General features: G+C 51.9%; 9 protein-coding genes across 9 annotated transcripts; 5 read left to right on the top strand and 4 right to left on the bottom strand.

Moving 5' to 3' along the window:
- Window positions 1-120: 120 nt before the first annotated feature.
- Window positions 121-1763, bottom strand: B0H65DRAFT_306492 (glycosyl transferase). Its single transcript, XM_062823221.1, has 2 exons — window positions 1315-1763; window positions 121-1214 (listed from the first exon to the last, which is right to left on the bottom strand). The coding sequence occupies exons 1-2, from the start codon at window positions 1660-1662 to the stop codon at window positions 300-302; spliced, it is 1263 nt and encodes a 420-aa protein (XP_062677324.1). The 5' UTR covers window positions 1663-1763; the 3' UTR covers window positions 121-299.
- Window positions 1764-2102: 339 nt separating this feature from the next.
- On the top strand, window positions 2103-3671 carry B0H65DRAFT_477076 (uncharacterized protein). The gene is made up of 2 exons (XM_062827407.1): window positions 2103-2249; window positions 2318-3671. The coding sequence occupies exon 2, from the start codon at window positions 2319-2321 to the stop codon at window positions 3360-3362; it is 1044 nt and encodes a 347-aa protein (XP_062677323.1). The 5' UTR covers window positions 2103-2249; window position 2318; the 3' UTR covers window positions 3363-3671.
- Window positions 3672-4293: 622 nt separating this feature from the next.
- B0H65DRAFT_306457 (uncharacterized protein) lies at window positions 4294-5416 on the top strand. The gene is made up of 3 exons (XM_062823220.1): window positions 4294-5007; window positions 5091-5252; window positions 5303-5416. The coding sequence occupies exons 1-3, from the start codon at window positions 4511-4513 to the stop codon at window positions 5355-5357; spliced, it is 714 nt and encodes a 237-aa protein (XP_062677322.1). The 5' UTR covers window positions 4294-4510; the 3' UTR covers window positions 5358-5416.
- A 381-nt stretch (window positions 5417-5797) lies between these two features.
- Window positions 5798-8119, top strand: B0H65DRAFT_477070 (P-loop containing nucleoside triphosphate hydrolase protein). The gene is made up of 4 exons (XM_062827406.1): window positions 5798-6361; window positions 6452-6867; window positions 6927-7561; window positions 7621-8119. Exons 1-4 carry the CDS (start codon window positions 6051-6053, stop codon window positions 7639-7641), a joined length of 1383 nt encoding a protein of 460 aa, XP_062677321.1. The 5' UTR covers window positions 5798-6050; the 3' UTR covers window positions 7642-8119.
- A 2119-nt stretch (window positions 8120-10238) lies between these two features.
- B0H65DRAFT_306373 (putative MSC1 protein) lies at window positions 10239-12541 on the top strand. Its single transcript, XM_062823219.1, has 5 exons — window positions 10239-10505; window positions 10567-10929; window positions 10990-11171; window positions 11229-12011; window positions 12067-12541. Exons 1-5 carry the CDS (start codon window positions 10427-10429, stop codon window positions 12343-12345), a joined length of 1686 nt encoding a protein of 561 aa, XP_062677320.1. The 5' UTR covers window positions 10239-10426; the 3' UTR covers window positions 12346-12541.
- A 1155-nt stretch (window positions 12542-13696) lies between these two features.
- Window positions 13697-14935, bottom strand: B0H65DRAFT_306327 (Clr5 domain-containing protein). The gene is made up of 4 exons (XM_062823218.1): window positions 14511-14935; window positions 14213-14451; window positions 14084-14152; window positions 13697-13970 (listed from the first exon to the last, which is right to left on the bottom strand). The coding sequence occupies exons 1-4, from the start codon at window positions 14768-14770 to the stop codon at window positions 13915-13917; spliced, it is 624 nt and encodes a 207-aa protein (XP_062677319.1). The 5' UTR covers window positions 14771-14935; the 3' UTR covers window positions 13697-13914.
- Window positions 14936-18642: 3707 nt separating this feature from the next.
- Window positions 18643-20466, bottom strand: B0H65DRAFT_306264 (uncharacterized protein). Its single transcript, XM_062823217.1, has 4 exons — window positions 20121-20466; window positions 19542-20039; window positions 18898-19476; window positions 18643-18834 (listed from the first exon to the last, which is right to left on the bottom strand). The coding sequence occupies exons 2-4, from the start codon at window positions 19996-19998 to the stop codon at window positions 18812-18814; spliced, it is 1059 nt and encodes a 352-aa protein (XP_062677318.1). The 5' UTR covers window positions 19999-20039; window positions 20121-20466; the 3' UTR covers window positions 18643-18811.
- A 1358-nt stretch (window positions 20467-21824) lies between these two features.
- B0H65DRAFT_445807 (uncharacterized protein) lies at window positions 21825-23367 on the top strand (the record flags this gene model as incomplete). Its single annotated transcript, XM_062825770.1, has 4 exons — window positions 21825-22069; window positions 22110-22397; window positions 22789-22889; window positions 23219-23367. 4 exons carry the CDS (start codon window positions 21825-21827, stop codon window positions 23365-23367), a joined length of 783 nt encoding a protein of 260 aa, XP_062677317.1.
- A 382-nt stretch (window positions 23368-23749) lies between these two features.
- B0H65DRAFT_552371 (uncharacterized protein) lies at window positions 23750-24166 on the bottom strand (the record flags this gene model as incomplete). Its single annotated transcript, XM_062829883.1, has 1 exon — window positions 23750-24166. The coding sequence occupies one exon, from the start codon at window positions 24164-24166 to the stop codon at window positions 23750-23752; it is 417 nt and encodes a 138-aa protein (XP_062677316.1).
- Window positions 24167-25215: the final 1049 nt, after the last annotated feature.

Here is a 25215-nt window from a genome sequence, read left to right as displayed (position 1 = left end):
GACATGGACATGGACGTGGTCGAGGTGGTGGTCACGGCCGGGGTAGAGGCTCACATAGGCGCAATGGGCGTCAAGGTCACTTGTGAGAGTCTGTCAGACAAACAATGGCGCCAAAAGATAGGTCATGGGAAAATTCACAGCTTTACGTACAACGGCGAGAACTAAACTATCATGGCGGGAGAACAGATTTGGGTCTTTAGGAACTAAAATATACCATATAGCTAGGCTTGTAACCTTCACATCACCACACAGAACCATATCTGTACTTAACCCGACAGGAAAACAATAACATTGACACTTTATGCGCTGAAGCTATTCGTGACCTCCACAAACTTGGCCCATTGCCGCGCCGCCTCGCCGCTCTTGATAGTCCATCTCGCCCTCCTGATACCCTCCTTCCAACGGCCACCTCCCGGTCCACGCTCCTTGATAACCTGCCCATCGTCACCATGTCCCATATCACTCGTATCCGCCTCGCAAATGCCCGACACCACGAACAACGCCGCAGTGTTCATCAAGACAAAGTGCAAGATGGGATCATCATCCGGCATCTCATTGTTCAGAATCTTACTCAAGATCGCCGCATTCTCAATCGGCTCCTTACCCGGCGACACCTCCGACAGCGGATGCGCCGGCAGTCCAAAGTCGCTCGGGTGCAGCAAGAAGTGGCTGACCACCGGCTCGCCCTCGGGGTCCTCCTCCGTGGGCTTGATCGTCCAGCAAAGCGTCGGCCCGGCGCAGCTGATCTCGTCCAGCTCCTCGTCGCCGCAGACAACCATGGCCTTGCGCGCCCCGCCCATCTTGAGCGCTTCCGCGAACACGGGACCAAGGTCCTTGCGCGCGACTCCGATCATTCGCGCCTCTACCAGCGCGTCCAGTGGGTTTGCCAAAGGACCGACTAGGTTAAAGATGGTGCGCCAGGGGAGCTGCGCGCGGATGGGCGCTACGTGGCGCATGCCTTGGTGGAAGACGGGGGCGAAGAGGAAGCCGTAGTTGCATTGGGAGTAGAGAGAGGAGACGGTTTCGGGACGGATGCGGGAGATCTGAGGCGGGCGGGGAGGGACGCACGCGAGAAGGTCCGCCGAGCCGGACTTGGAGGTTGAGGCTTTGTTGCCGTGCTTGCCGACGAGAAGGAGGGAGGAGGCGAGGATGGAGGAGGTGGTGCTGATGTTGAAGGTGTTGTGGGAGTCGCCGCCTGTGCCTACTATGTCGCACTGGAATCGGGGAGGTGGTTAGTAAGGACAGTAGAGGTGGGACGGGTGAGAAGGGGGAGGACGATGGCGAGAGGGCGGGTGGGTGGTAGAGGGGACATACGAGTCCGCCATTGTAGGCTCCTTCTTGTCTGCCGCGCTTCTCAATGACTTGACGGAGCTCTTCGAGGTCGGTCTGAGCAGCGGCCTTCAGCATCACCTGGGCCGTCTTGGATAGCACTTCGGCGCTCCGGTCGAGGCCGGTAAAGTGCAGGCACATGAGCAGGGCGCCGGCCTGGACATCGGAGATTTGGTTGGTGAAGAAGTAGGAGATGGCATCGGCGATCTCATCTGGCGTCACAGGGTCGGGGTGTCCGAGGGGCCAGAGACGGGTGAGGAGCTTCTTGATGTTGATTTTCGGGAGGTCTTCCGCCGCGGTCGCCGGTGCCGCTTGTTGCTGTTGCGCCGACATGGTTCTGGAGATGATAAGGTGGAGTGTGTTCCGGGATCAAAGTTGTTTGCCTGGTCTTGACAGTTGTCAGGCTGGTCAGGGAGGCCAATTGAGTAATACCGGCTTCCTGGGAGCTTGTGAAGAGTGAGAGTCTGGCTGTTGTTGACTCATTTCGTGGATCGGAAGCGAGCACAAGGAAAGTCGCTGCGGCACGGCAGCGGGAATGCCATCTACAGTGTGCTTTGTTCTCCCCAATGATCCATGGCATCCAATGCCATCAGAGTGCCCCGCGATAACGGGCACCAGCGGGGCAGATATGCAGGGGTTCAGCACCCAGCAGCCGCAGATCGCAACCGCAAATGAGCCTGAATGGGCTGGCAGAATTGCGGACGGTGAGTTGCTACCAGGTCTTGGCATCTTGAAACAGCTGCGGCAGGCAATGATTTCGTAGCGAAGCGGGAGACCGGGTGGTCAGTGCGTTCCGGCATTGGGGACGCGGCGCCAAAATTTCGGGACTCTGTTCGCCAGCAGCCCGGCCGCGATTACGGGGACTGGGACTTATCACTCCGGGGGACTGACGGAGCACGAGATTGTTCACTACTTCACAAGTAAGTTCCGGCCCCCCGGATATGACAACCAGTCTGCGTCCTTTATGATTAACACAATGTGAAACAAGAATGTCCCTCAGACTAAGTCGCCCGGCCGTCCGCGGCCTGGGTTCTGCCATCAAGTCTTCCAGAATCTCGTCCAGGTCGGCCGCCCTGCTGGTGCCCTCCACCTTCACATCCGCCTTCTCGACGGCCTCAACACAACGCGCTGCCGCCGCCGGCCACCTCAGGCTACCCGACGACTATGTGCCGCCTACCCAACCCCCGAGCGCCCGTCCCGTCGATACGCGCAAGTCGCAACTTCTGCGCACTTACACCTCGATGCTCCGCTCGACCCCCCTGATGCTCATCTTCCAACACAACAACCTTACCGCTATCGAGTGGGCCGCGATAAGGCGAGAGCTCACCCTTGCCCTGAGCAACGTTCCCGTCCCTGAGGGCGCTCCCGATATCACCTCCAAGATCCACCTCCAGGTTGTCCGCACGCGCATCTTCGACGTTGCGCTCAAGACCGTCGAGTTCTTCGACCCTTCTACAGTGGAGCCCACCACGGCCACAACAGCCACGGGTACCAAGGTTCCCGCTACATACAACCACGATCTGTCGAAGCATGCGTGGAAGGCTGTCAAGGAGGCTACCAAGAACCAGGAGGCCGTTGAGAAGACCGTTTACGGCCAGCTCGCTCCTCTCCTCGTCGGACCTGTCGCCATCCTCACCCTGCCCTCCGTGTCGCCGGCGCATCTCGGTGCCGCCCTAAGCGTCCTCGCCCCCAGTCCCCCGGCCTTCCCTGCGCCTAGCAGGAAGAAGAACCCCGGTTATTATGACCTTACCTGCCAGTCTGGTCTGCAGAAGCTCCTGCTAGTCGGTGGCCGCATCGAGGGCAAGGCCTTCGACTACGACGGTATCAAGTGGGTTGGCGGCATCGAGAACGGTATCGAGGGTCTGCGCGCCCAGCTCGTGCACATGCTGCAGAGCGCCGGCATGGGTCTTACCAGCGTTTTGGAGGGTGCTGGCAAGAGCCTCTGGCTTACCATGGAGAGCCGCAAGAGTGTCTTGGAGGAGGAGCAGAACCCCAAGAAGGAAGGCGAGGGCGAGGAGGAGAAGAAGGAGTAGAGCTAATCGGCGTGAAGCTATTTGCGAACCAACACTGGAGCTTAACCTACTCCACAAACGCCAAAGGTCTGGGTCCTTTATATTCCTCGGGCTTGCCGGACCTAGTGATGCGTTGCTGGTACTTTGTAAGAGATCGAGTAGAAAAGATCTGTTGTACAATACAATGTAACAAAGACATGTGTAAAAGCGCAAATAATTACCGTCTCGTTGTTTGCGATGCTGGCTGTTGGGTTGAAGATCTCTGAAAACACGGTGCAGCTTCGGGTTCTTAGCAGAGGACCTTGATGATCAAGTGAGGTCTAGCTAGGCTCGACCCCGCTGATGTTAAGGCCCGGTGTAAGGGAGGTGGTCCCTGCAGTCGTTCGCTACACCCCTGCACTCGCTCCCTTGTCATTGCCGCCGTCTCTCGTCCCCTCCCAATCATTCTCAGAATCCAGACCGGGCATCAAGTGACTGCCCTGGACATTGCAACTCAACCACTGGTCCGCATGGGCTGCCGTCCGACACAAAAACCACGAATTTCAAAGAATCGACCGTTGGGAAATTTCGTACGACTACAATCCTCCCCTGCTGACATACAGCATTGCAGCGAACGGGGGCCGCATAGCGCCTCGACAGCATCTTGCATTTGCATCTTCACGATGATGATCTTGGCCGCTTCTCACTAAAAAGGCGCCGCCGAGCTACCGACTCCTTCCCCTCCCGAAAGCTTCCCGTTCGTCAAACCCCATCACACATCACAAGCTATCTCCATCACAATCCCCGCTGTCTTCAACTCCACTCAACCTCATCAGCCCACCCTTCAAGATACGGACTTGGACATCGTGTTATTCCATCTACGATCTCTCGTTCGCGGAACGTATATACGTCTTCTTTACCCTCAATGGTAAATTTGCGTCAACCTGAACCATCAACAGAACCACCCGCGGGCAGAGTACCAGTCACTTGCAAAACCAAAAGCCCACCAACGACCGGAACGAAGGGACGATAACGAGTTACGAGACCACCACGCACGATACGCTACATACCTGACATAACGACCCACGAACCTACGAACCGAAACGAGCATTCCAATACTCGCACACGAGACATCACAACCTACTACACAACACAATTGCATCGAGAGAAGCAAAACAAAAACAAAAACAATGGACTTCGCACCTTACCAAGCCGCACCTCCCGAGCATGGGCGCACCATCTCACCACCCGACTCCACCTCCTCCCCACGCACATCATGGGACTACGGCCGCCGCTCTTCCTACTCCCCCGGCAGCGGAAACAAGTACCAACAGCGACCGGCGCAGGTATCGCCTCCGCCACTTCTACACCCGCAACCACATCGTGCTTGGTCGGGTGAGGGCATCAGCAGGTATCAGAGTCCGGGTGCTACTCCTGGCACCGCCAATGGGATCGGTAGTGGCATTGGGTTCAGCAATGGGAGCGGCAGTGGTGGAGGAGGAGGAGGAGTAGGAGGAGGTATGGGCGACTATTTCAATGCGCTGGGCGCTCGAGAGGGGATGGTGTCTGAGTTTGATACGAGCTTGGGGTTGAGGCTAGATTATGAAGCTTGTTTGGCGTATTTGGCGGTGCCGCCGCTGGGAGCGATTTTGCTGTTGATTTTGGAGCGGAAGAGTGATTTTGTTAGGTAAGTAATGGCCCATCATTTGCTGTTGTTGTTGAGGCATCCGCGAGAAGAAGAGTTGCTAACAGCGAGACTGGGAGGGTTAGGTTCCACGCATGGCAGTCCAGTCTGCTTTTTACGGCGGTGTTTGTGCTTCATTTGTTGATTTCTTGGTCGAGTTTCCTTAGCTGGGTGTTATTTCTAGCGGATTTAGCGTTGGTAGGATGGCTGGTTGTTAATGCTTATAGGGACGCCGACACGTTAGACAGGTATGTCTTCCGAGATTCGAACATGCGGATAAAAGCTGACTGGTTTCCAGATACGAAGTACCGATTTTTGGGCCGATAGCAAGCGGGATCTTGGACGACGAGTAGGTTGTGGTGGTGGTGGTCATTGATGTTAAGGGAGATCGGGATACCTCCCGCATCGTGGTTGTCCTGAGAAGAGTTGATACTTGATACTTGATACTTGACGAGAGGCGTGTGTGCGGCCTATTCGTACTCTAATGTAATGCGCTGGTGCATTGTTAGTCCGGTGATGATTGCTTTGAAACAATGCAGAGCCACTTCAGGGACAAGCTCAAGGTTTTTCCTTAACTCCGTTTCAGAGTTTGTGAACATCGAAATTGGATGAAGCACAGCAGATGAATGATAACCGTGCACCTGGATGGCCGATGCCGTGTGGTTAGTCAGCTGTGGCTGGTTCACTCTGGGGTCAGAGTGGGGTCTAGAGCTGAAGTACTGTGGGGCGTTAGGTACCCGGCCTTGTTACGTCGCGCTTTTGCCTGCAGCCCAGCTCCTGGTCAACCACAGCACTCGAAGCTCTGTGCCGCAAGTCGACCACGCAACTGCCACCATCCACGCACTGCACTGCAATCACGACCGACGGTCTTCCTAACCACCAACGCAAACAATCGGGGATTTTCACCTCATCACCAACCACCACTACTCCGCGTCGCCCTTTTTCATCTTTCGTGGAGGATACATACAGGACATCAGTAACCCGTACCTTGCGCCCTTGCGACTTTCCCTACCGATACCCCACATTCGCAACCGCCTGCGTCAACCATGTCGACCCTTGAGGAACTCGACGACCTCGATCGCCGTGAGCGCGAGGACAAGAAGAAGGATCAGGACAAGGACAAGAACAACAAGAAGGAGGGAGATGGCGATGCCGAGATGAAGGATGCCGAGCCCGAGGCCGATGACATCCTAGATGAGGAGATCCTGAGTCTGAGCACAGAGGACATCTTGATGCGGAAGCGCCTCCTCGAAAACGATGCCAGAATCATGAAGAGCGAATACCAGCGGTTATCACACGAGAGGGCCACTATGAAGGATAAGATCAAGGAGAACCAAGAAAAGATCGCTAACAACCGGTAAGCATCCCCTCCTTTCCCCCAAGGCTCGCAGGCGCTCTTGTCCCGAGTAGCCGCCACACCTTTCCATACTAACGCTGGCCTCATTAGACAACTCCCGTATCTCGTAGGAAACGTCGTCGAACTTTTGGACCTTGACCCGACCGCTGAGTCCTCCGAAGAGGGCGCCAACATCGACTTGGACGCCACGCGCGTGGGCAAATCGGCAGTCATCAAGACATCAACCAGACAGACCATCTTCCTCCCTCTGATCGGGTTGGTCGACCCCGAGAAGTTGAAGCCCGGCGATCTCATCGGTGTTAACAAGGATTCGTACCTTATTCTGGATACGTTGCCCGCCGAGTACGATAGCAGAGTCAAGGCCATGGAGGTCGACGAGAAGCCTCAGGAGAAGTACACAGATGTCGGTGGTCTCGACAAGCAGATCGACGAACTTGTTGAGGCTATCGTATGGCCCATGAAGGAAGCCGAACGGTTTAAGAAGATTGGTATCAAGGCGCCCAAGGGTATGTTGGATTGAAAGGGAGCAAACACTCGCTGCCATTGTTGCTAACTTTCAAGATAGGTGCTTTGATGTACGGACCTCCCGGAACGGGCAAGACTCTACTTGCCAGAGCTTGCGCCGCTCAGACAGATGCCACATTCCTCAAGCTTGCTGGTCCCCAGCTAGTGCAGATGTTTATCGGAGACGGTGCCAAGCTCGTAAGAGACTGCTTCGCCCTAGCGAAAGAGAAGGCCCCGTCAATCATCTTCATCGACGAGTTGGATGCCGTCGGTACCAAGCGTTTCGACAGCGAGAAGTCCGGCGATCGTGAAGTCCAGCGAACCATGTTGGAGCTCCTTAACCAGCTCGATGGTTTCGCTTCCGACGACCGCATCAAGGTTCTCGCCGCGACGAACCGTATCGATGTCCTCGACCCCGCTTTGCTTCGTTCCGGCCGTCTCGACCGCAAGATCGAGTTCCCCCTTCCGAACGAAGAGGCACGCGCACAAATTCTCAAGATTCACTCCAGGAAGATGAAGGTCAACCCCGGCGTTAACTGGGGCGAGTTGGCGCGCAGCACGGATGAGTTTGGCGGTGCCATGCTGAAGGCCGTTTGTGTCGAGGCTGGCATGATTGCCCTCCGTATGGGCAAGAACCAGATCGGGCACGAACACTACGTTGACGCTATCTCCGAGGTGCAGGCCAAGAAGAAGGAGGTGAGTGATCCCCTAGGGAATCCCGTGCTTGTGTGCTGCTTACTAACCCACGTGTATAGACTGTCAACTTCTATGCTTAAATGTTATTGCATTTTCTACCGCACTGAAAGCGATGACCGACCTGAGGCAAACTATGAGGTCATGGACGGTTCATAGAGATTGGCATGCAATAGAGCTAGCGTTGGGTTGGGCATGTCTTGTATCATAATGAAGCGTTTTACTTTGACGACTCGCCATGCCATCCAAACACTCGATAATTCAGAGGTTTAATGACTCTGATGAACCTTACATACTTGTCTCTCTTGTTGACTTAACTGAGCCGTCAATGTCTCATACTATCATCTTGCTTGCTACCTACCCGGTGTTATCACTCGAGGCAGAAATGCTTGCAGGCCACAAGTTCGCTACCCTATATACGTCCTAGTGAAGCTGAAATATCTAAAGTAGCATCCAAACAACGGTAAAGCTGATCTCCCAGCATTCCATCTTTAGTTCGTGGACAATGTAACACAGTCTGTTCTTCCATTTTGAACGTTCCCCGACGTTACTTTATATTTTGATGTTTCGTAGCTACACTAGTTGTAGTCTACCATACTTAACCCATTCATTTCTCAACGCTTCTCTTTGGATGTGGTTCAACCTTCTCTCACGGCTTAAGCCGCAAACTGACAATCCAGCCCTGGTTTGTTTGTTAGTTTGGTATAAAAAAGCCAAATCTCACTAGACTTGGGAAAGCGGCCGAGATTCTCGCGGATATATGCTGTGAACTGGTATCTTGAAGTTCTGATGAGGACGGAGAGATGCTTCTGTGGCGTTGAGAGCCCTGGTCATTGTCGAACCTCTACAAACGGAGACGAATTGTTCCTTCCTGAGGCCAATGACGGAGGGCTCTAAATTGTACTTATTCTGCCCCTGTTCTGCCCCATCAGAAGAACCAAACTGACAATCAAACCAGTATCTTATCGATTGTAGAGAGCAACCGATTTCAGTTCCCTCCTACCGATCTCATACCAGATTTAAGTCCCAATCTGTTGAAGCATCCCGATGAAGACCTCCAGCTTTTGAGTCGACCTGAAGGATGATTCAGTCTGTTTGACTTAAACATCCAAGATGGATCAATCACTGATGTTAAATGCCCCTTTCTGTTCTTCAGCATTTCTGGTGGCTTATGCCAACCAACGTTGAAATATCCTTTCACGTCGTTGATGTCTAAAGGACCCTATTTGTTACGATCAAGCGTAGCATGCCAACACATCCTACTCAACACCCCGAGATGATCACAATGGATTGATACCCACGGCAGAGAGAGAGGGAATTCCGCACTTTTTTTGGCAGTTGTGAGGAATCTTGGCTCAGTGGTCGTCGAGTGGACATGCGCTTCACTAAAAGTTCAATCCAAGCACCCAAGCAAACCAAGGAGGTGCCCTGGCATGCGTGGCATGCATCAATGTCAGTTCGTCCTCTTATTCACGTTGAGTGCTGACATCTTTTTGGACACTTGACAATCTTCTGCGCAGGCATGCTGCTGCAGGACGCGGCGGCATCTCGATATCATCCTGAAAGCGTTGATGGGCATGGGGTCGTTGACCGACTGGAAGCATCGTACTTTCTAGACCGATTGTGGCTCCGATGGATTGGATTCAGACATGTCTGATGTTTGGGTTGGGAACATCACTTTGGGGACAGTTTATGGCGTTTTGAAGAGTTGTCAAGAGACAAGAGATGTGTTGTACAAGTATAAACTGAAAGGTGGTTGGGAAACTCACACTCACAGGGTCACGCTCGACTACCACATTTCGTTTCCGCAGCTCGTAGCCATGATAGAGCAACAGATAGATTTAATAGAAACAACAACTTCCACATGAAATTTCTGCCATCGATCAAAGTCTTGGTCGTGACAGCTTCTTAACGCGCCTCTGTTTCTGATCAAGGGTTAGAGAATAAGCGGACTGTTAAATCACTGAGCTTATCCTGCTAGCGTGTCTTGGCGCCAATGGTCTGGGCTCAACACCAAACTGTCGCCAGGGACGCCAGCATGACGTCATTGTTTTGGCACTGAAAGGTGTTGAACTTTTTTGGCCTGTGACACCATGATGTGACGGGAAGAGCAAACGATGATGCTCGCCTTCCGTTGGTTAAAGGCAGAAAAGGGATGAGAGATTGACAGAAGACCAATAGGAAGACGGAAAGAAGCTTCGACTGACAGCAATCCACGCGGGAGTCCAGGCGGCGACTCTGCCAAATTACGTCACTGTATCGGTTGCTTCCCCTCCATCTCACTCGTCCACCTTGCCTTCGCAGAGCATCGCATCCAGGGAAGGAGACGATAGTTTGTTCCTGCCAGTTGTAGATCAAACGGGGCTGTACAAGTAACTTTGAAACCGGTGGCGTATAATGAGTGCCTATCACTCTTGTTTTCTGTAGACATGTTTGTGTTCCTGCCAAAAAGGTGACACTGGGCAGCTGCCAGACGGTGGTGCCAGTTGTGGCTCGTTTGTTGTGTTTCGTGAAAGAACAAGGACGCGTTGCGTTGCCTGGCACCAGTTTGGGCAGGAGTGACGTCCATGACCGCCCCTCGTTTTCACCTGAGATCTTCCAGTCTCTTGGTTTTGACCAACGCAGCTGCCTTCCTTCCTTTGTCTTCTGGCATCCAGGGCACACCGACACCAAAACAACTTTTGCCGATTTAACCTTTTCTTCCGTTGACTTCCTCTTTTGCTCTTTCTCTAGTAGAACACCAACTTTTGATACCCCAAGCACATACTCTCACCATCGTGTGCATAATCTTCAAACAACAACATCACACCCACGCCATCTACGTTGCTCACCCCCACGATAGTAACGCACATCTACACTCAGTCCGCGATGAGGATCGCAAAGACTTTCCTCTCCCTGGCCCTTGTGGCCGACGCTGTCTATGGCAGCTCGTGGTTTTCCAATGCTGGTGCGTAAACCCGCTTTACTATTCTCAACAAGACACCCGCTAACTGACCTCTCCTTCATAGCCTACAACAAGTGGCACGAGACTGAGCTCGAGAGATGGCTTTCCGACCACGACGTCCCCTATCCTACACCCGCAGACCGCAAGGAGCTCGAGAAGCTCGTCCAGTCCAACTGGGATAACCAGGTGGTCGCTCCCTACAAGGAGTGGGACACTGCCAAGCTCACCGACTACCTGAAGCAGAAGGGTATCGAGACCAAGGACTCGGCCGGTGCCACCAAGGACTCTCTCATTAACCAGGTCCAGGGTGTCTGGTATGAGACTGAGGACAAGGCTCACAACTCCTGGCTCAATGTGAAGGACTGGATTCTGGACTCGTGGACCGACAGCCAGCTCAAGGCCTTCTGCGACCGCCATGGCATCCCAGGTAAGCTTCATTATACTCACATCTACCGTAACCTAGAGTTGTGAATACTGACTATCACAGTTCCCCAACCCCGCAAGCGTGATACCCTCCTCGAGAAGGCCCGTTCCAGCTATGAGACCATCGCTCAAAAGGCTGGCGAGACTGCCGCCTACCCTGGTAACTGGCTGTATGAGACCTGGTCCGAGTCTGACCTGAAGGAGTGGCTCGATACCCATGGAATCCCCGCTCCTCAGCCCACTACCGTAAGTTGATATGCATGAGTGCATGACATGTCGATCAAGTATTAACCATCATTACAGAGAGACAAGCTCATCGCTGCTGTTCGCCGCAACTCCCGCCTTGCCTATCTCCGCATGCAGGAGCAGCAGGCCAGTGCCACCTCCAGCGCCCAAGCTGCTTATGCTACCCTGACCGACAAGCTCATCGACGCCTGGAGTGAGTCCCAGCTCAAGGACTTCTGTGACAGGAACGGCATTCCCGTCCCCCAGGGCACCAAGCTCAACCAGCTTCGTGCCCTTGTCCGCAAGCACCGCGCCGATCTTCTTGGTGATACCCTCTCTGCTTCTGCTGCTTCGGCTTATGGAGCTGCTACCTCTAACATCGGCTCCAACTACGCCAAGGCCACTGATGCCGCTTCCCAGGCGGCTGCGGATGCTTTCGACAAGGCTATCAACATGTGGTCTGAGACTCGTCTCAAGGCCTGGCTCGACGCTCGCGGTATCCCCGTCCCCCAGGCTTCCAAGATTGATGAGCTCCGCGCTCTGGTCCGCAAGCACGCTCACAAGGCTGCTTCTGGTTACACTGCCTGGACCTTCGATGACTGGACCTACGACAATTTGAAGGACTACCTTCTTGCCAACGGTGATGCCGCCGGTAAGAAGGTCGCCAACCAGGCCGGTGCTACCCGTGACCAGCTGCTCGCGGCTGTCCAAGATGGATATGCCTCTGCTTCCGCTGCTGGTGGTGATTCTTACGCCTCCATTACTAGCTACCTCGCTAAGGCTACCGATTCTGCCAAGGCCCAGACCTTTGAGACCTGGAGTGATAGCGATCTCAAGGCTTACCTTGATAGCTATGGCGTTGTAAGTTGATATTACCCCATCCATACTCATATCAGTTACTAACACATTCAACCAGCCTGTTCCCCAGGGTTCTACTCTCAACGAGCTCCGTGCTCTGGCCCGTCGTCAGTGGACCTACTTCAAGTACGGAACCTCGACACCGACCGAGACAGTCTTTGCTAAGATCGGAGAGAGCGCGAAGGCCGGTTGGGATTGGGTCTTGGGTCAGCTCCACATTGGTGCTGATGCCGCCCAGAAGCAGGCCATCAAGGCCGGCGACAAGGTCAAGGAGGGTGCTGATGCTTACCAGAAGGGCGCCAAGAAGGCTGGCGACAAGGTCAAGCAGGAGCTCTAAGTTCACCTCACTGATCTTTTGATACCCCATCTCTCCTACAAAGAGAGATTCGATACCTTTGCCATACGGCGAAGGTACACTCATGACTTGTATGATGAAGTGACGAGAACTCTCACGACCTAATTCCAGTCGATGGAAAATTTGGGGATAATTTCCCCCATTCGGAGGACGAAAATGACAAGGAAGCAGGAGTCATGGGCTGGCTGTCATGCGAGTTAGCATTGGTCATGGAAGGATGAATGATAATGGAGGGACAAAGGATCATGGGTTCAAGGCAGTCCTGGAGTTTGTCGTTATTTTGATATCAGTTACCCATGACTATTTATGCATTTGTTGTTTCTTTCAAGATGCATCAAACCTCTCGATCTGTTGAAGCCCATAATTTGTGATATTTGCCATGTGGGTGCACACTCCTACCCATAATGTGTGTTGGTGTCATGTCATATGGTTATGTACCACTGGAGGGGCTTGTCCTCTTGTGTGGACTCCTCGTTGTATGCGTGCCATCTGATGGAACCCCTCGGCTGTTGATTCGGCTCAAACATCATCACCCATCAACATAGGAAGTTCACAGACGATAACCGTCCTCCGTGCCTCCGAGCCTCACTCTCCCCTCTTTCTGCACATCCCTGCCGTTCCCCTGAAAGTCTCCGGATTAGCGACATGCGTGGAACTTCCAAGACGCCGGATCCTAGGTTGACTGGACACACACAAGTTCTCTACGTAAGTTGCCGTTCTCATTCCCGTTACTGTTCCCAGGCCGGAAGTCAGATCCAACCTAAGGTGATTAATTATCTTGTCCACTCAAGGTAAAGTGACGATGCAAGAAAGTCGCCTTCCCTTTTGCCTTTCTCATTCATTTATTCCGGTGGAAGTTAGTGTTTGCATTTCTGGAAGGTCAAATACATATGAGCAGTCAGTCATATTGAGTTACACGACATACGGTAAAAAACAACTATGGTATCATTGGTAATGAGCATCCCCAAAAAAGGAAATCTATTTCTATATATACATGTTGTCTTTGTCATCTGTTCTTTGTCATCAGCACTTCTGGTGCCTCTAAAGTGGGTTGGTGGTCGGTGGTTGGTGATGAAGTGACTGTTGTGACTGTGCTGTGGCTGTGGCTGTGACATTGTGGATGGAAGGGTTTGACGTCTATTTCCTCTTCTTGAGGTGAATGGGATAGGCAGGCGTAGACACTTTTTGTCTTCTGTGAATGAAAGTTGAGGTTGGTATTATCCTCCTCTGTTTCCTCTTAGCTCCTTATCATCATCGCCTACTATAATCATCATAGATATGTTGATGGTGGCCATGATGGCCATGATGCTGCTGCTGCTGCTGTGTATGGGAATGAGTGCTCGGGACCGCCGTCGTCGTGTACTGATGAGCAGCGTACGACGGATACGACGGGTATGCTGCTGCTGACTGAGACTGGTGATGATGATGGTGAAATGCCTGGGAAGTACTAGTACTAGTAGTAGTAGCAAGTCTCCCGCGGGCCAGCCAGTCCCCAATCAGGTCGTCCGTCGTGGGTGCTTGGTGATGATGAGCTCCCACTCCCATTGATTGCTATTGTTGATGGTAGTCTGTTGTTTGGTATTGTGTTGGAGCTGGGGGAGGAGCGTCTTTTTGGTTGCGGAAGGGGTTATGTTAGTTTTGTTTATGTTCGTCAAGGAATATCCCAACTGGTCCAGCCGCAAGGGCTGATTCGGTCTCGCTCAGTGAGGGGGGCTCTTACATGACGAAAAAGTTGGCTCTGGTGAGGGTGATGGAGTGATGTAGACCAAATCTTCAATATCCTCTGCTTCTTCATCCCCGGTGTTAACTTGTTGACGACAACCGTGGTGATAGTTGTTATGTGGCATACCCTTGGTGTTGTAGGCGAGCTCTTCATCCTTCATCATTCCCTTCTTGGATGCCCGCTTCTCGAACCGGTTGATATCTTTTGGATCCACTGGTCGCCCCCGCAGGATGAAGCGTGTTTGTTTTGGGGGATTCTCATTTTCTCGTCGCCTCTTGGTCTTGATCATGGCCATGTACTCCGAGGCCTTGGTGTACTTGGTGTCCAGGTTCCACTTTTTGATCTGCGTCTTATACTGCTTCTCGCTAACAATTATCGTCAGCTTTTTTGAGACAACATTTTGAAATGCTAAGCATAAACTCACGTCGCCTTGAAATTGTGTTTGGTGTGCATCTCGTTCATGACATCCTTCAGCTTCATCGTCGTATACAGATGAGCTATTAGATCCCGGTATGGCTCCCAGTCCTCAGGTCTGGTTGGCCTAAAGACGGTACCGACAACCATCACAGGGGATGGTGACAAGGACGATGACGATGTCCTGTGGTAGCTTGTCGTGGGTGAGTGAAACTCGGTGGTAGGGCTGAGGCCCGAGTAATGAAGTTGGAGGTAGAGTTGTTGCGCCATCAGTTTGAATGGAGGACCCCGTCCGGGGATTTTATCGAGGCCGTCGGTGGCGATTTGTCGTTATGTGAGGCTGGCAGATGATCGTTTGCTGTGCTTGGTGATCCTAGTTTCTTGTCGAGCAAGAGTGGATATGTCCCGGAGGATATGTTGCGACTGTTCGGGTGTGTAGTGAGAGTCTTTCTCTTCAAGCATTCGTCACATTCATGTGATGTTGAATGGATGTTTTCGGTATTAGTTCACAACAGAAAACATGGAGGATGGAGAGGAGCACTGGCAGGTCCCAAAGCTTAAATCATTATGGACTTGATGGTCGAGCATGGATGCTATGTACTAAGTAAGACCGGAACGCACAAGGCCACCGGCTATCACGATTGGCAATTGGGTTCGATCTCTTTGCGACACTGCTGATGAGTATTGATAGCTCGGGCGGTCTCCCATTTTGGGACAACAGAACGGATAGCAGGATGCCCGGATGCCAATGATACGACAAGTCGGCTGTGGGAAGACATGGTCACAGGTCGAGAAGAGGGGGTATGAAGGCGAATGAAAGGGGGTGGCAAGCCGAATTTCCTCCAGATGGGATAGGGCTGCTGCAATCCTTGAAAAGAAAGCCGGCGGAGTGTGCGATATGGTGATGCAGATTGAAAGAATTCAAAGAATGGTGCGGGCGATGTGGACGGCAATTGGGCAATTGGAAAGTACAGACCCCAGGGGTCGCTGGAATTACTTACAGGTTTGACTTCCATTATGCAAAGCCGCCCCCTTGGGCACAAGGTGTCACTGACCAACCACAGTACCCGCATCATAGCTCTTGCAGTGTCTTTCCAGTGTGATGGGCCCGCCCAAGTTCTTCGGACACTGCCGAGGGACAATACCCCCGACCCACATCCTTCCACTGACCCCCCTACCGCCGCTTTCAAGTGGAATCCGGGGACATTCTGGTGGCCAAATTAAAAGTGGTTTTCTCCCCACAACAACCATCATCAAGCTTCCAGAACTTGTCGAGTCCATCGGGCCAGAACCCGCGTCCGCTTCACACCCACATCCGCTGATTTGATTCGATACTGTTACCATTCAGACAGCGGAGCCCGTTTCGAGTTGGTCGGCGAGCACAACAAGAAGAGCACATCATGGCCTGTCTTGTCTGTCATCGTGGTGTAAACGATATCGGGGATCATGGCTGACATCCAGCGGAGTCTTGCTTATCTTCAAGTTCATTACAATCAGGTATGTCGTGCATCCGTTAACCCGGTCCTGCCGTGTTGACCTTGTGCTTCCCGAAGTCAACTGTCATCTTGACATTAGCCTGGGGTTGGATCAACATCGTGCTTCTTGGCATTGATATTGACCACCCTCCCAGGTCTCCTATCAAGTCAACTGAGGAGCGGTGATCCCAGCATGGCATTGTCGGTGGTTTTAAGCTTAAATGTCGTTGCCCTCTTGTGAGACGACGACATCATATTCCGTTTTGGGATCCTCCGAGGTTACGCACAACATTTACAAACGTGGGTGGCTTCATATGATCGACGGAACGTCACGAAGGCACCCACCATGGGCCATGGGCCATGGGCCATGCCGCCACGCCTTACCCTTGGACTGCCCTCGGGTTCTACCGACCAGCCCGTTCCATACACTACATCTCAGAATCTCTGATCCTAGGAGATTCAAGGGCCACACGTCTAGCCCACACTCAACGGTGTGTGATGATCAGTTTCGCACATCACTGTTCTGCCATGATGCCGTTTTGGTCTACATGCCGTTTTGGTCTACAGGCCGTATGATGTATAGAAGCTTGAGGCCGAATCAATTTGGAAGTTATAACGAGCAGAACGGCCCACCATCACGATCCATCGTCTGCAAGGATCTTGTGTAAGACATCTCCGATCTGGGCCAGAACACATGAGCCAAGCAGAGCTCCGGTCCAGACCTCCTTTGGGGGGTATGACTTTTGCGACACACAAGCGGCTCTTCAAAATACAGAGATCCCCAGATATCCTGCGTTCACAGAGTGTGACTGGTGCTCGCTTCTACACTACATATGGCTTATCCAGGTAGTCAAGCTACTCGTACCTGAAGGCACGCGTGCTTGTAAGCCGGATAGAGTACCCGCATATCATGTATCACTTCAAGACTGTATATTCGCCAGCTTCGGCCCTTCGTTTCCATAATATCTCTGTCGCGCTTATTAGCCGACTACCATATCCATTCCGTGGCGCCTTTGACAACACCAACGCCCGGAAGGATTCCCATGGTCACCTTAACCTGCATTGTCTAGATTCCCCTACTGTTCGAGCATAGGAATGCTTAGGTGGCCAATGACATTGCGATGTACAAGCGAATGGATTCACTTTGAAGCCATGTTCGTCGAATATGGCATCTGACACAACGCATCGGTAAGCTTCCGCTGAAACACACAAGTTAACTGGAGTAATGCGAGTCAAACCTGCTCATGACAGTCAGTCTCCAAGGGGCTTATAACGAAGCACATTGTATCACATAGGATACATGAAAGGGTATATCCGTCATAACTGCCGGACATCGACGACAACTCGTATCCATGGGTGTTACTGAGATTTATATGGCCACCCTCGTGCTCAACTAACCCTCACTTGCGGTAAGCAACCCATTCGGGAAGCTGAAGCGCGGAGAGAACCGCACAACGGGGCCAATCATACCTTGGGTGTCACAGAATTAAACGCTCCGAGTCGGGGGCTTAGGACACACAAGTGCAATGCTGGTCTCGCTTCTGACATATATATCCAAATCACACCCGCTGATCACTGCCGCCGAAGCGATCTCTCCCAAGCTTTGCTGCCGAATTTCAAAGCCGGAATTTGAGTGCTGCCATGGTGTATCCTCAAGATCAACTTCAGCAGGCAGCCATCTCGAAAGAGCGACAACAGAGATATCCGCGATCGACTGCCGTTCATCAACATGACATGAGCAGTCTGACTGACTACCTTACCATATGATCTCACTCGCATGCTCACAATTCAGAGACCCCCCCTGGTACCAAGAACTCGACGACGCCGTCATCACGGCACCACCACCACCAGAAGAAGCAAGCAAGCGAATCCATCCCGCTCCTACTTACCGAATTTCTGCTCCTGGTCACCCCCACATAGCCGGACGGGAGTAACATCAGCAACGAGAAAAGCGTTGCAGTCAAGTAGTAGCCGCGCCAGGGGGAAACAACGCCGCAATGCTGCAGTGCTGTAGTGCTGGAAAACACTATTTTCAATCATTCTCGAGCATACCTAACGAACTCACATCGAGTATTGGGACCAATACCGACTGTTCAATATCTACTAAAAGGATTTGCTCGCTACAAAGCATGCAAACCAATCGCATCAAACTCCCAATTCGACTACCAGCCCGCCAGCCCAACGAATCTTGCCTACCTCTAGGCTGTCATTCATACTACCATAATTGCCCTCAAACATGGTATCAGTAGGATTCAAGCCCCAAGCCACTTGATGTACGGGATGCAGATGTTTATAGGATTCACCAGGGGCATGGAGATCTTGAATTCAGCCCAGCGATCGAAGATCCGGAGGAACGTCAGGGTGCTTGTCAGGCAGTTGCATGCATCATTTGTTGACTCCTTTGTTCCTTCCGCTTCTAGAGGTAAGTGTCTTTCGAATATCAACCGCAACTTGCTTTGGACACTCGACACATTCAACATGGCTAGGCTACCTACCTGAACCTGCCGCTGGAGGAAGGATTGATATCTGACCGAGGATGGAAAGAGTCGCATTATCAATTTCGCAGACGATTGCAAAAGCCTCGGTTGGGGCAACAGGAGTGGTGTTCTGGTGTATGTGATCATTCTATTATTGAAGCATGCTAACACCAGCCACAGCCGACATTTTCTCGACGCCATAACTCCATTTTCAATTTCCATTGCGCCATGAATCTCCCCGTGCAAAGTCTCTCCCCTTCATGGACCCATGAACTCCGATTCTTTAAAACCTCGAGCACCCAGCATTATGATTATCATTATGTTGAAACCAATGAGTCCTTCTCTCCACCGACCATGCTTCAAGGACCGCAAGGGTCACTGCCTAAAAACCAAGGAAATGGATGTTAGCATGTGTCTCCTCCACCAAGAGCTGAAGAAGACTTACCATAGCGGCAAAGAACACCCCTCTCCTTGAACTCCCAGTCCAAGGCCATCCTGCAAGCCAGGGCCTGGCCCTTCACCGTTCCGAACCGGAACTCCATGATTCTGATGTGCCGACGAGTGGTGGGAACAGCGGCACTTCCCTGGGCCTCTGGCTCAGGTTCAGCAGTGACTGGCTTCGACCTCTCTCGCCAGTTCATCGATGCCAGGGCTCGACCCTGGCGCCTCGCCGGGGCAGGAGCGGGCGCCGCGGCGGGAACGGGAGCAGCGGGAGCAGCGGGAGGTTGTCCCCCGTTCACAGGTACGTCTGAGAAACCTTCCCAAAGGACGGAGACCCTCTCCATGTCGAACCTGCATTTGGTTCGGAAGTATGCGAGGAGGAACTCCTCGTTGACGATGTCCGAGGGTCCCTCGACTTGGATGACCCTAGTGACGTGGTCCCTGTCGCTAAAGGGAGCCACTTTAACTTGGTTCCAGACGACGTTGACTGGAAGACGACCGAGGATCTGACCCGGGTTGGGGACGGCACCGCCCCAGCGGACGGCCGGGTTGTCTCTGGTGGCAAACCGGTTGAAGAACCGCTCTGTACATAGGGATGGACGTTAGTGTCTGGAAGAGGAGTGCGATGGGTAGTTGGAGTTTGCTTACCTGCCGCTGCTCTGGTGAAGAACACGATTGCTGCCGCACGCCTGGAATGGCTGTCCCTACTGGGAGAGATATGCAGCGAATAAACTTTGCCGATATTGCGGATATCGTCAAAGATATCCCGGACGGTGATGTCCAAGGGAAGCCCGGTTATGTACAGCGAGCAATTTTGGTCGTCGGGGATGTCTGCCGACTTGTTGTTCTCGTTGTTGTAGTCACCCATATAGTTTTCCGAAAAGCCGCGGGCTTTCCGAGCCTCCTTCTCCTCCTCTGTCAGAGCCGCCCGGTTGACGACGATGGCGTCCATAGGACGGAACTGCCTGCGGGCTGGTGCGCCCGCGCCGGAGGAGGAGCCAGCTTGAGAGCCGCCAGCCTGAGAATCCACAAACTGAGAACCGCCAGCCTGAGAACCGCCGGCTTGGGAACCGCCAGCCTGGGAGGAGCCGTTCTGGGAACCCATGGCGAAAAACAAGTATATAGTGGGGTTGACTGTGTGTGAAGCTGTTTGATGGATTAGCATCTTTTACTACCAAACTGTCGATCGGTTGAGATCTCATCATGACGCCCAAAGATTCAACTTACTATGTCTGCTGGTGAAGCTTGAGACCTTATTTCAAAGGATCTCAGGCAAAGGAAAACTTGATCTGTTCCGTAACTTGATCCTCGAGGTAGTTGTACGAGTGATAATTGATGATCGTTGATCGACGAAGTGAATCGAGAAGGTGAAGATAGATATGGTTGATCTGTCTGTCACCACTTTGTAGATAGTTGCAAGACAGCTCGTTGAGAATCAAGTTGTCAGCTCGCAGGCAACTTGATGTCCCAAAGTTTGTGGTGTTGAAGCAGTAGAAAAGGAAGAAGAATCGCTGGTCCTGGAGGAGATTTTATACCCTTCTCCCATGGTTCCCACTTTTCGAACAAGCAGGTGAATTGTAGACCACAATGGGTGAATCGTCAATGGAATAGAGATGAGACGAAAGCTTTTGTTACTCACTCAGGACAGTGGATCGTAGTTTTCTGAAATTTCTAGTGGACTTCCAGCCGCTCAGAAGGCCAAAGAATCTTCTTGGACATGGTAAATGGATGAGATGAAAGCTCTTGATGCTCATTCATGGCAGTGAATTGTTCTTTTGTGAAATTCTTGGTGGAGTTCTTCCCGTCAGAAGGGAAAAGAACATTCTTGGACGTGGTGAAGGGTCTTTGGTGCCTTCCACGCAAACCGATATGCTTCCAGGAGCAGTGGGAAAGTTGAGCTGAAAGATGAAATCTTCTCAAAAGGACGGCATTCTTTCATTGGAACTGTCCAGTAAGTTGGGATGACAAAACTCGGAATGTTCATTTGGTATCTTGATCCTGTCGTTGGTGATATGAGCTACGCGTACGAACACCTCCGGCCCCAATACCACTTTCTGCCCCTGGCCCGGTCCAGTCCGCTGGTGTCTCACCAACTGTATACCTCTTCGGAGAGCATTGAAAACCCCGTCTCTCCTACCATGGACGCGGATATCAAGTCCAATCTGCACTCACAAGGCAAGGTGGAAAGCCGAGAATCCAGAGAAGCATGCTGAAGCACTGGAGAAGAAGAGGCCAGAAGTGGGTTGAGAATCACCTCGATGCGAATGTGCGCGAGAATAGAGTTGCCAATTTGGAGGAGACTAGGGCTAAAGCGAGGGAGTCCAGGGCAAAGTGGAGGGCCGCGAATCCAGAGAAGCACGCTCAGGCACTCGAGAAGAAGAGGCAGAAGGCCCTTGAGAAAAAGGAACAGGAGAGGGCTGCGAAGAGGCCGAGGATGGAATGAGTGTAATTAGACTGCGTTTGTTCTCGTACGGTTGTTGTATAAAGGGGTCTGTACGACTGTTTTTGTACGAAAACCGTACAAAAGTGGTGTCGTTTGGTCGGTTGCCGTGAGAAAATGCAATCTGCGACCCCCTTATGTTAGCCTCGTATAGCCTTGTCCGGGTTAGGGTTATATATAGCTAAAAAATCGTACATTTTTCGGCATGATCGTACAAAACGACAAAATGTATACACGCTCAAAAATGTAGTCAATACCGTACATCTACCCCGATGCACCTTCTGCAGCGCATTCGCCCAGCGCTTGAAGCGCTGTAACCCCCTATAAAAATTCATCGTCGCAAACGAAGCGACAATTGACATCGTCGTATAAGGGGGGTGTAGATGGTTGTACGGTGCATGTGGAAAGTGGCCCGAGCTTTGCAGTATAAAACTATACGACCAGATTCTCTGTACGGCGGCAGTACGAGAACAAATGCAGTCTAAGAATGAATGTATTACCAGACGGCTGGTAGACAAGACCACCTACATTTCACCACCACAAAAAAATCGTCTGGCGATCTTCCAGGTTCGCGAAATCGATCAAGAGTAGTCCAGTCTCGACCATCCCAAGCCGGAAACGTCAAGGAGGAAGTTTCCTATCCCCCAGTCGTTCTTGCATGTGACCGGCCCGAAAACACCGTGGAGAAAAAATCGCCTGTCCACATTGATTGGGTACGTCCCAAAATCGCAGCCTGGTAAGGGATACCCGAGGGAATCGTACCTCTTGCGGCATAGCCCACGCGAACTTCCCTGTCGGATGCTGACGCCGTTTTTACAAGCTGCCGACCAACACCATCTGGGACTGGGGTCGCACATTCCCCAGACTGACCTAGTCTCGCCGTTCGGCACTTTGGTCGGCTTGGAGCTTTACGACCACGACGATGAGGTTTGGGAGGAGGCGAAGGTCCCGGCCGCCGCCAAGGCCAGCAAGGGCGGTTTGAAGGCTTATATCAACGAGCGCTGCGCCTACCGCGGCATTGACTTGCCCTATCCCGACCCCGAGGACGATAATGAGCATGCTGAGTAAGCGTCTTTGCGATGCTTTACTAGGGACTCGATGGGAGTTTGGAGCGCTGTTTTTCGGCTCATAGCATGGCGTAGGCGCTGGGTTATCAGAGGTTTAACGGATGGTTATCGAAGGGTTCGCTGACGGTTACGAGGGGGCTACAAAGGGGTTGTTTGCTCGAATGATGGTAGTTAGATCGACCGTGGCACAAGGTTATGCCCTGATAGCAACAACGTTCCCCCCCCCCCCCCCCCCCCCCCCCTCTTATACTCTATGTTTCTTATCCCTTTTTCCAACATGAACAGCCCATGCCGGTATTCAGGACCTTGGACGGACATAGCCAGTCCTTCGTCCAGCAGCAACCAGCCCAACATGTACAGCCCATGCCGGTGTCCATGACCTTTGAAGGAACACCAACACCAACAACAACTACAACAATCATTACCACACGCGCAAGCGTCGTCGCGTTGAGAGCCCCGCGGGCGATGAGAACCGCGCTTCTGCCCCTGGTAAGCAATGAAAGATCCATCTCCCTCGAGAAGCATATCATTGTTGACGCCCTGTTGGTATGCCACAATTGTCGGTTTCTCAAGGAGTGAGCCAGGGCTGTCGTCTCGAGACACAAACCGAACTGTGTCGTGAAAAGGGTTTCTGAAGACAACCCTATAGCCTCCATTTTTCCAACCCTGTGCTTACGTCTCCCCCTTTTTCGGCGGCTTTGCCGTGATTATCCAACAAGAGTAACCGCTTCTCTTGCTTGTTGATGGGCATGGTGTGCTGGTTCCAGTGATCAAACAAGTGCAACGCAAGCTGGTCGTCAATATACCCTTTTGGTGAGGTAGACAGAACAATATCGTCGTGGATGCGGTTGTCGATGTGTTTCTCGAAGGTAGCAGCGACGAGGTTGACGATAACCAGGACGACCAAGCGGCATTAAGCTACGAGGGTAGCGACGACGACCTTGACGATGACCAGGAGGAAGAGTAGAACAAGGATAAGGACGACCAGGCGCCACCAGAATCAACGTTCGGAGCAAGTCTCATCAACAAAGCCTACAAAGCATATCTTGAATTGGCCGGCAATCGCCCACTTCAAATCAAGCAACCTGGAACACCTTCCCACTGCGACATCACTCTGGGAAACATACTTTGACTTGGAGTTGAATTTCGACAAAAACCTCAAAACAACCTTCCTCCAGTCACCAAACCCTCCAACCTTGGCTGCTCTGAAGTCGTTGACGGAATTTGCTTATAAGGACGAATACGCTTTTTCGATCTACCTTTTGATCCTTGAAAAGCCAAAGCAATTTCCCTTAAATTTATATTGGTAGCGGAACCAATCAAGGTTGGGGGTATGAGTAGTTGGGATTTCAACGTAAATCCAGACCATGTGTGACTTGATAACATAGCCAACTTCCCCTGCCTGTATGCGGTCCATGTCCGGCAAAGGGTAGTGGTAGTGGACAGCAGGGACTGTTAGGGTCGGCGCCTTTGGAGAGGAGGAGGCGAGTCGTGCGCGGAAAGGCGGACTTTGCTGCGATGTGTAGCGCTTCGTCTTTGATGGTCTGTAGCGCGTCGGGCTCGGAGAGGCCTTTGGATAAGGTGGAGATGCACTTGTACCAGGCGTACGAGGCCGACGCGGTGGTGTTTAGCAACTTGGTCTTCGTGTCCGGGAGGTTGAAGAGGTAGCCGAGGATGCTGGGGGTGTCGGCCTGGATGGCGAGGCCGATGTAGATAAATCTTTTGGTCAGGAAAAATCGCAAGTGCGACGATTCGGGTGATGACATGACCTCTATAACCAGACTCGTCCCCAGTCCACTGGTTATCTTCAGTAATACTGTGCTCTAGAACAAAGTCACGATATCCGTTATTGGTACGAGTTGTCTTGAAATCGCGGCCGACAACTAGAACACCGACTCATTGTCGTCAAGAAGGAAGACGGCAAGACTGTGTTTGTGCGTAAGAGGTCCAAGTCTCGCGGTAGCAAGAAGATGGATACGTGGAACTTTCTCATGATTCTGGTAGAGTGAACTGGCAACGGTTCAAGTTCCTCTTACGAGAGCGCGGACGGAGAAAGAAGAACAAAAAACTACCATTTTTCAATGCCATACGTTTAGGTCTTACCACAGTTAAGAGATCCACCATTGTTGTCGTTCAATCTCTACTCATTTAACGTGGCTGGATGTAGAAGAGATACTATGGCAGACTCAAAGGGAGGGTTACCTGACTTTATACTTTTCGTGGTAGACTCTGCTTCTCCCTTTCCGACTCATAAGTTTAATCCAAGTTTGCTTGCTTTATGACTTCAAGCTTGCAGATTTCTTTGTGAGTGACTGTCCAGTCCGGCCTGACTTGCTTGGCTTTTGCCTTCACTCGGAGGTATCATCCACTGACTCAACTCCATTCATAACGGGCTTCATGACGGCTAATCCATGAAGCTTTGCTGGCCGTTTAAGAAAAGAAAATCGTATATGGGACAGAAGAGAACAAACAGTTTGAGTCAAGAACCATTGAGAGAAATCGAGACCAGAGATGTGTGACGCTGGGCCAAGTGAATTCATGAAACAAAAATTGTTAATTACCTCTAGAATCCTCTCGGTAAAGGAACTTGAAAAAAGGCACAAAGGCACAGAGAAGACAAAAAAAAAAAAAAAAAAAAAAAAACAGCCTGTAGAAAGGTCGAAAACAAGTCGACCATCAAGTACATATACGATGAACAAGAGCATGACTCAGTTTTGATGAAGATCAGGGGCAACGAGGTTTGTGACATTTTGCCCAATTGGACATATGACTGAAAGGACCTTGAAAAGCTGGTCATAACGCCCGATGAACAACT

The sequence above is a fragment of the Neurospora tetraspora genome (genome assembly GCF_033439725.1).
Source record: "Neurospora tetraspora strain CBS 560.94 chromosome Unknown B0H65scaffold_8, whole genome shotgun sequence".
Taxonomy (NCBI): Eukaryota; Fungi; Ascomycota; class Sordariomycetes; order Sordariales; family Sordariaceae; genus Neurospora; species Neurospora tetraspora.
The sequence above is the reverse complement of the archived record's forward strand: the minus strand, read 5'-3'. Positions and strand labels throughout refer to the sequence as shown.

Coding starts and splice junctions, on each gene's coding strand:
- B0H65DRAFT_306492 (XM_062823221.1), bottom strand. CDS start 1,662: ATGTCGGCGCAACAGCAACAAGCGGCACCGGCGACCGCGGCGGAAGAC. Junction 1,215..1,314: donor GAGCCTACAATGGCGGACTC/GTATGTCCCCTC, acceptor CCCCGATTCCAG/TGCGACATAGTAGGCACAGG.
- B0H65DRAFT_477076 (XM_062827407.1), top strand. CDS start 2,319: ATGTCCCTCAGACTAAGTCGCCCGGCCGTCCGCGGCCTGGGTTCTGCC.
- B0H65DRAFT_306457 (XM_062823220.1), top strand. CDS start 4,511: ATGGACTTCGCACCTTACCAAGCCGCACCTCCCGAGCATGGGCGCACC. Junction 5,008..5,090: donor CGGAAGAGTGATTTTGTTAG/GTAAGTAATGGC, acceptor TGGGAGGGTTAG/GTTCCACGCATGGCAGTCCA. Junction 5,253..5,302: donor GACGCCGACACGTTAGACAG/GTATGTCTTCCG, acceptor ACTGGTTTCCAG/ATACGAAGTACCGATTTTTG.
- B0H65DRAFT_477070 (XM_062827406.1), top strand. CDS start 6,051: ATGTCGACCCTTGAGGAACTCGACGACCTCGATCGCCGTGAGCGCGAG. Junction 6,868..6,926: donor TGGTATCAAGGCGCCCAAGG/GTATGTTGGATT, acceptor CTTTCAAGATAG/GTGCTTTGATGTACGGACCT. Junction 7,562..7,620: donor TGCAGGCCAAGAAGAAGGAG/GTGAGTGATCCC, acceptor CCACGTGTATAG/ACTGTCAACTTCTATGCTTA.
- B0H65DRAFT_306373 (XM_062823219.1), top strand. CDS start 10,427: ATGAGGATCGCAAAGACTTTCCTCTCCCTGGCCCTTGTGGCCGACGCT. Junction 11,172..11,228: donor CCGCTCCTCAGCCCACTACC/GTAAGTTGATAT, acceptor CCATCATTACAG/AGAGACAAGCTCATCGCTGC. Junction 12,012..12,066: donor ACCTTGATAGCTATGGCGTT/GTAAGTTGATAT, acceptor ACATTCAACCAG/CCTGTTCCCCAGGGTTCTAC.
- B0H65DRAFT_306327 (XM_062823218.1), bottom strand. CDS start 14,770: ATGGCGCAACAACTCTACCTCCAACTTCATTACTCGGGCCTCAGCCCT. Junction 14,452..14,510: donor AAACACAATTTCAAGGCGAC/GTGAGTTTATGC, acceptor GATAATTGTTAG/CGAGAAGCAGTATAAGACGC. Junction 14,153..14,212: donor GCTCGCCTACAACACCAAGG/GTATGCCACATA, acceptor CCGGGGATGAAG/AAGCAGAGGATATTGAAGAT.
- B0H65DRAFT_306264 (XM_062823217.1), bottom strand. CDS start 19,998: ATGGGTTCCCAGAACGGCTCCTCCCAGGCTGGCGGTTCCCAAGCCGGC. Junction 19,477..19,541: donor CTTCACCAGAGCAGCGGCAG/GTAAGCAAACTC, acceptor CCCTATGTACAG/AGCGGTTCTTCAACCGGTTT. Junction 18,835..18,897: donor GGGTGTTCTTTGCCGCTATG/GTAAGTCTTCTT, acceptor CTTGGTTTTTAG/GCAGTGACCCTTGCGGTCCT.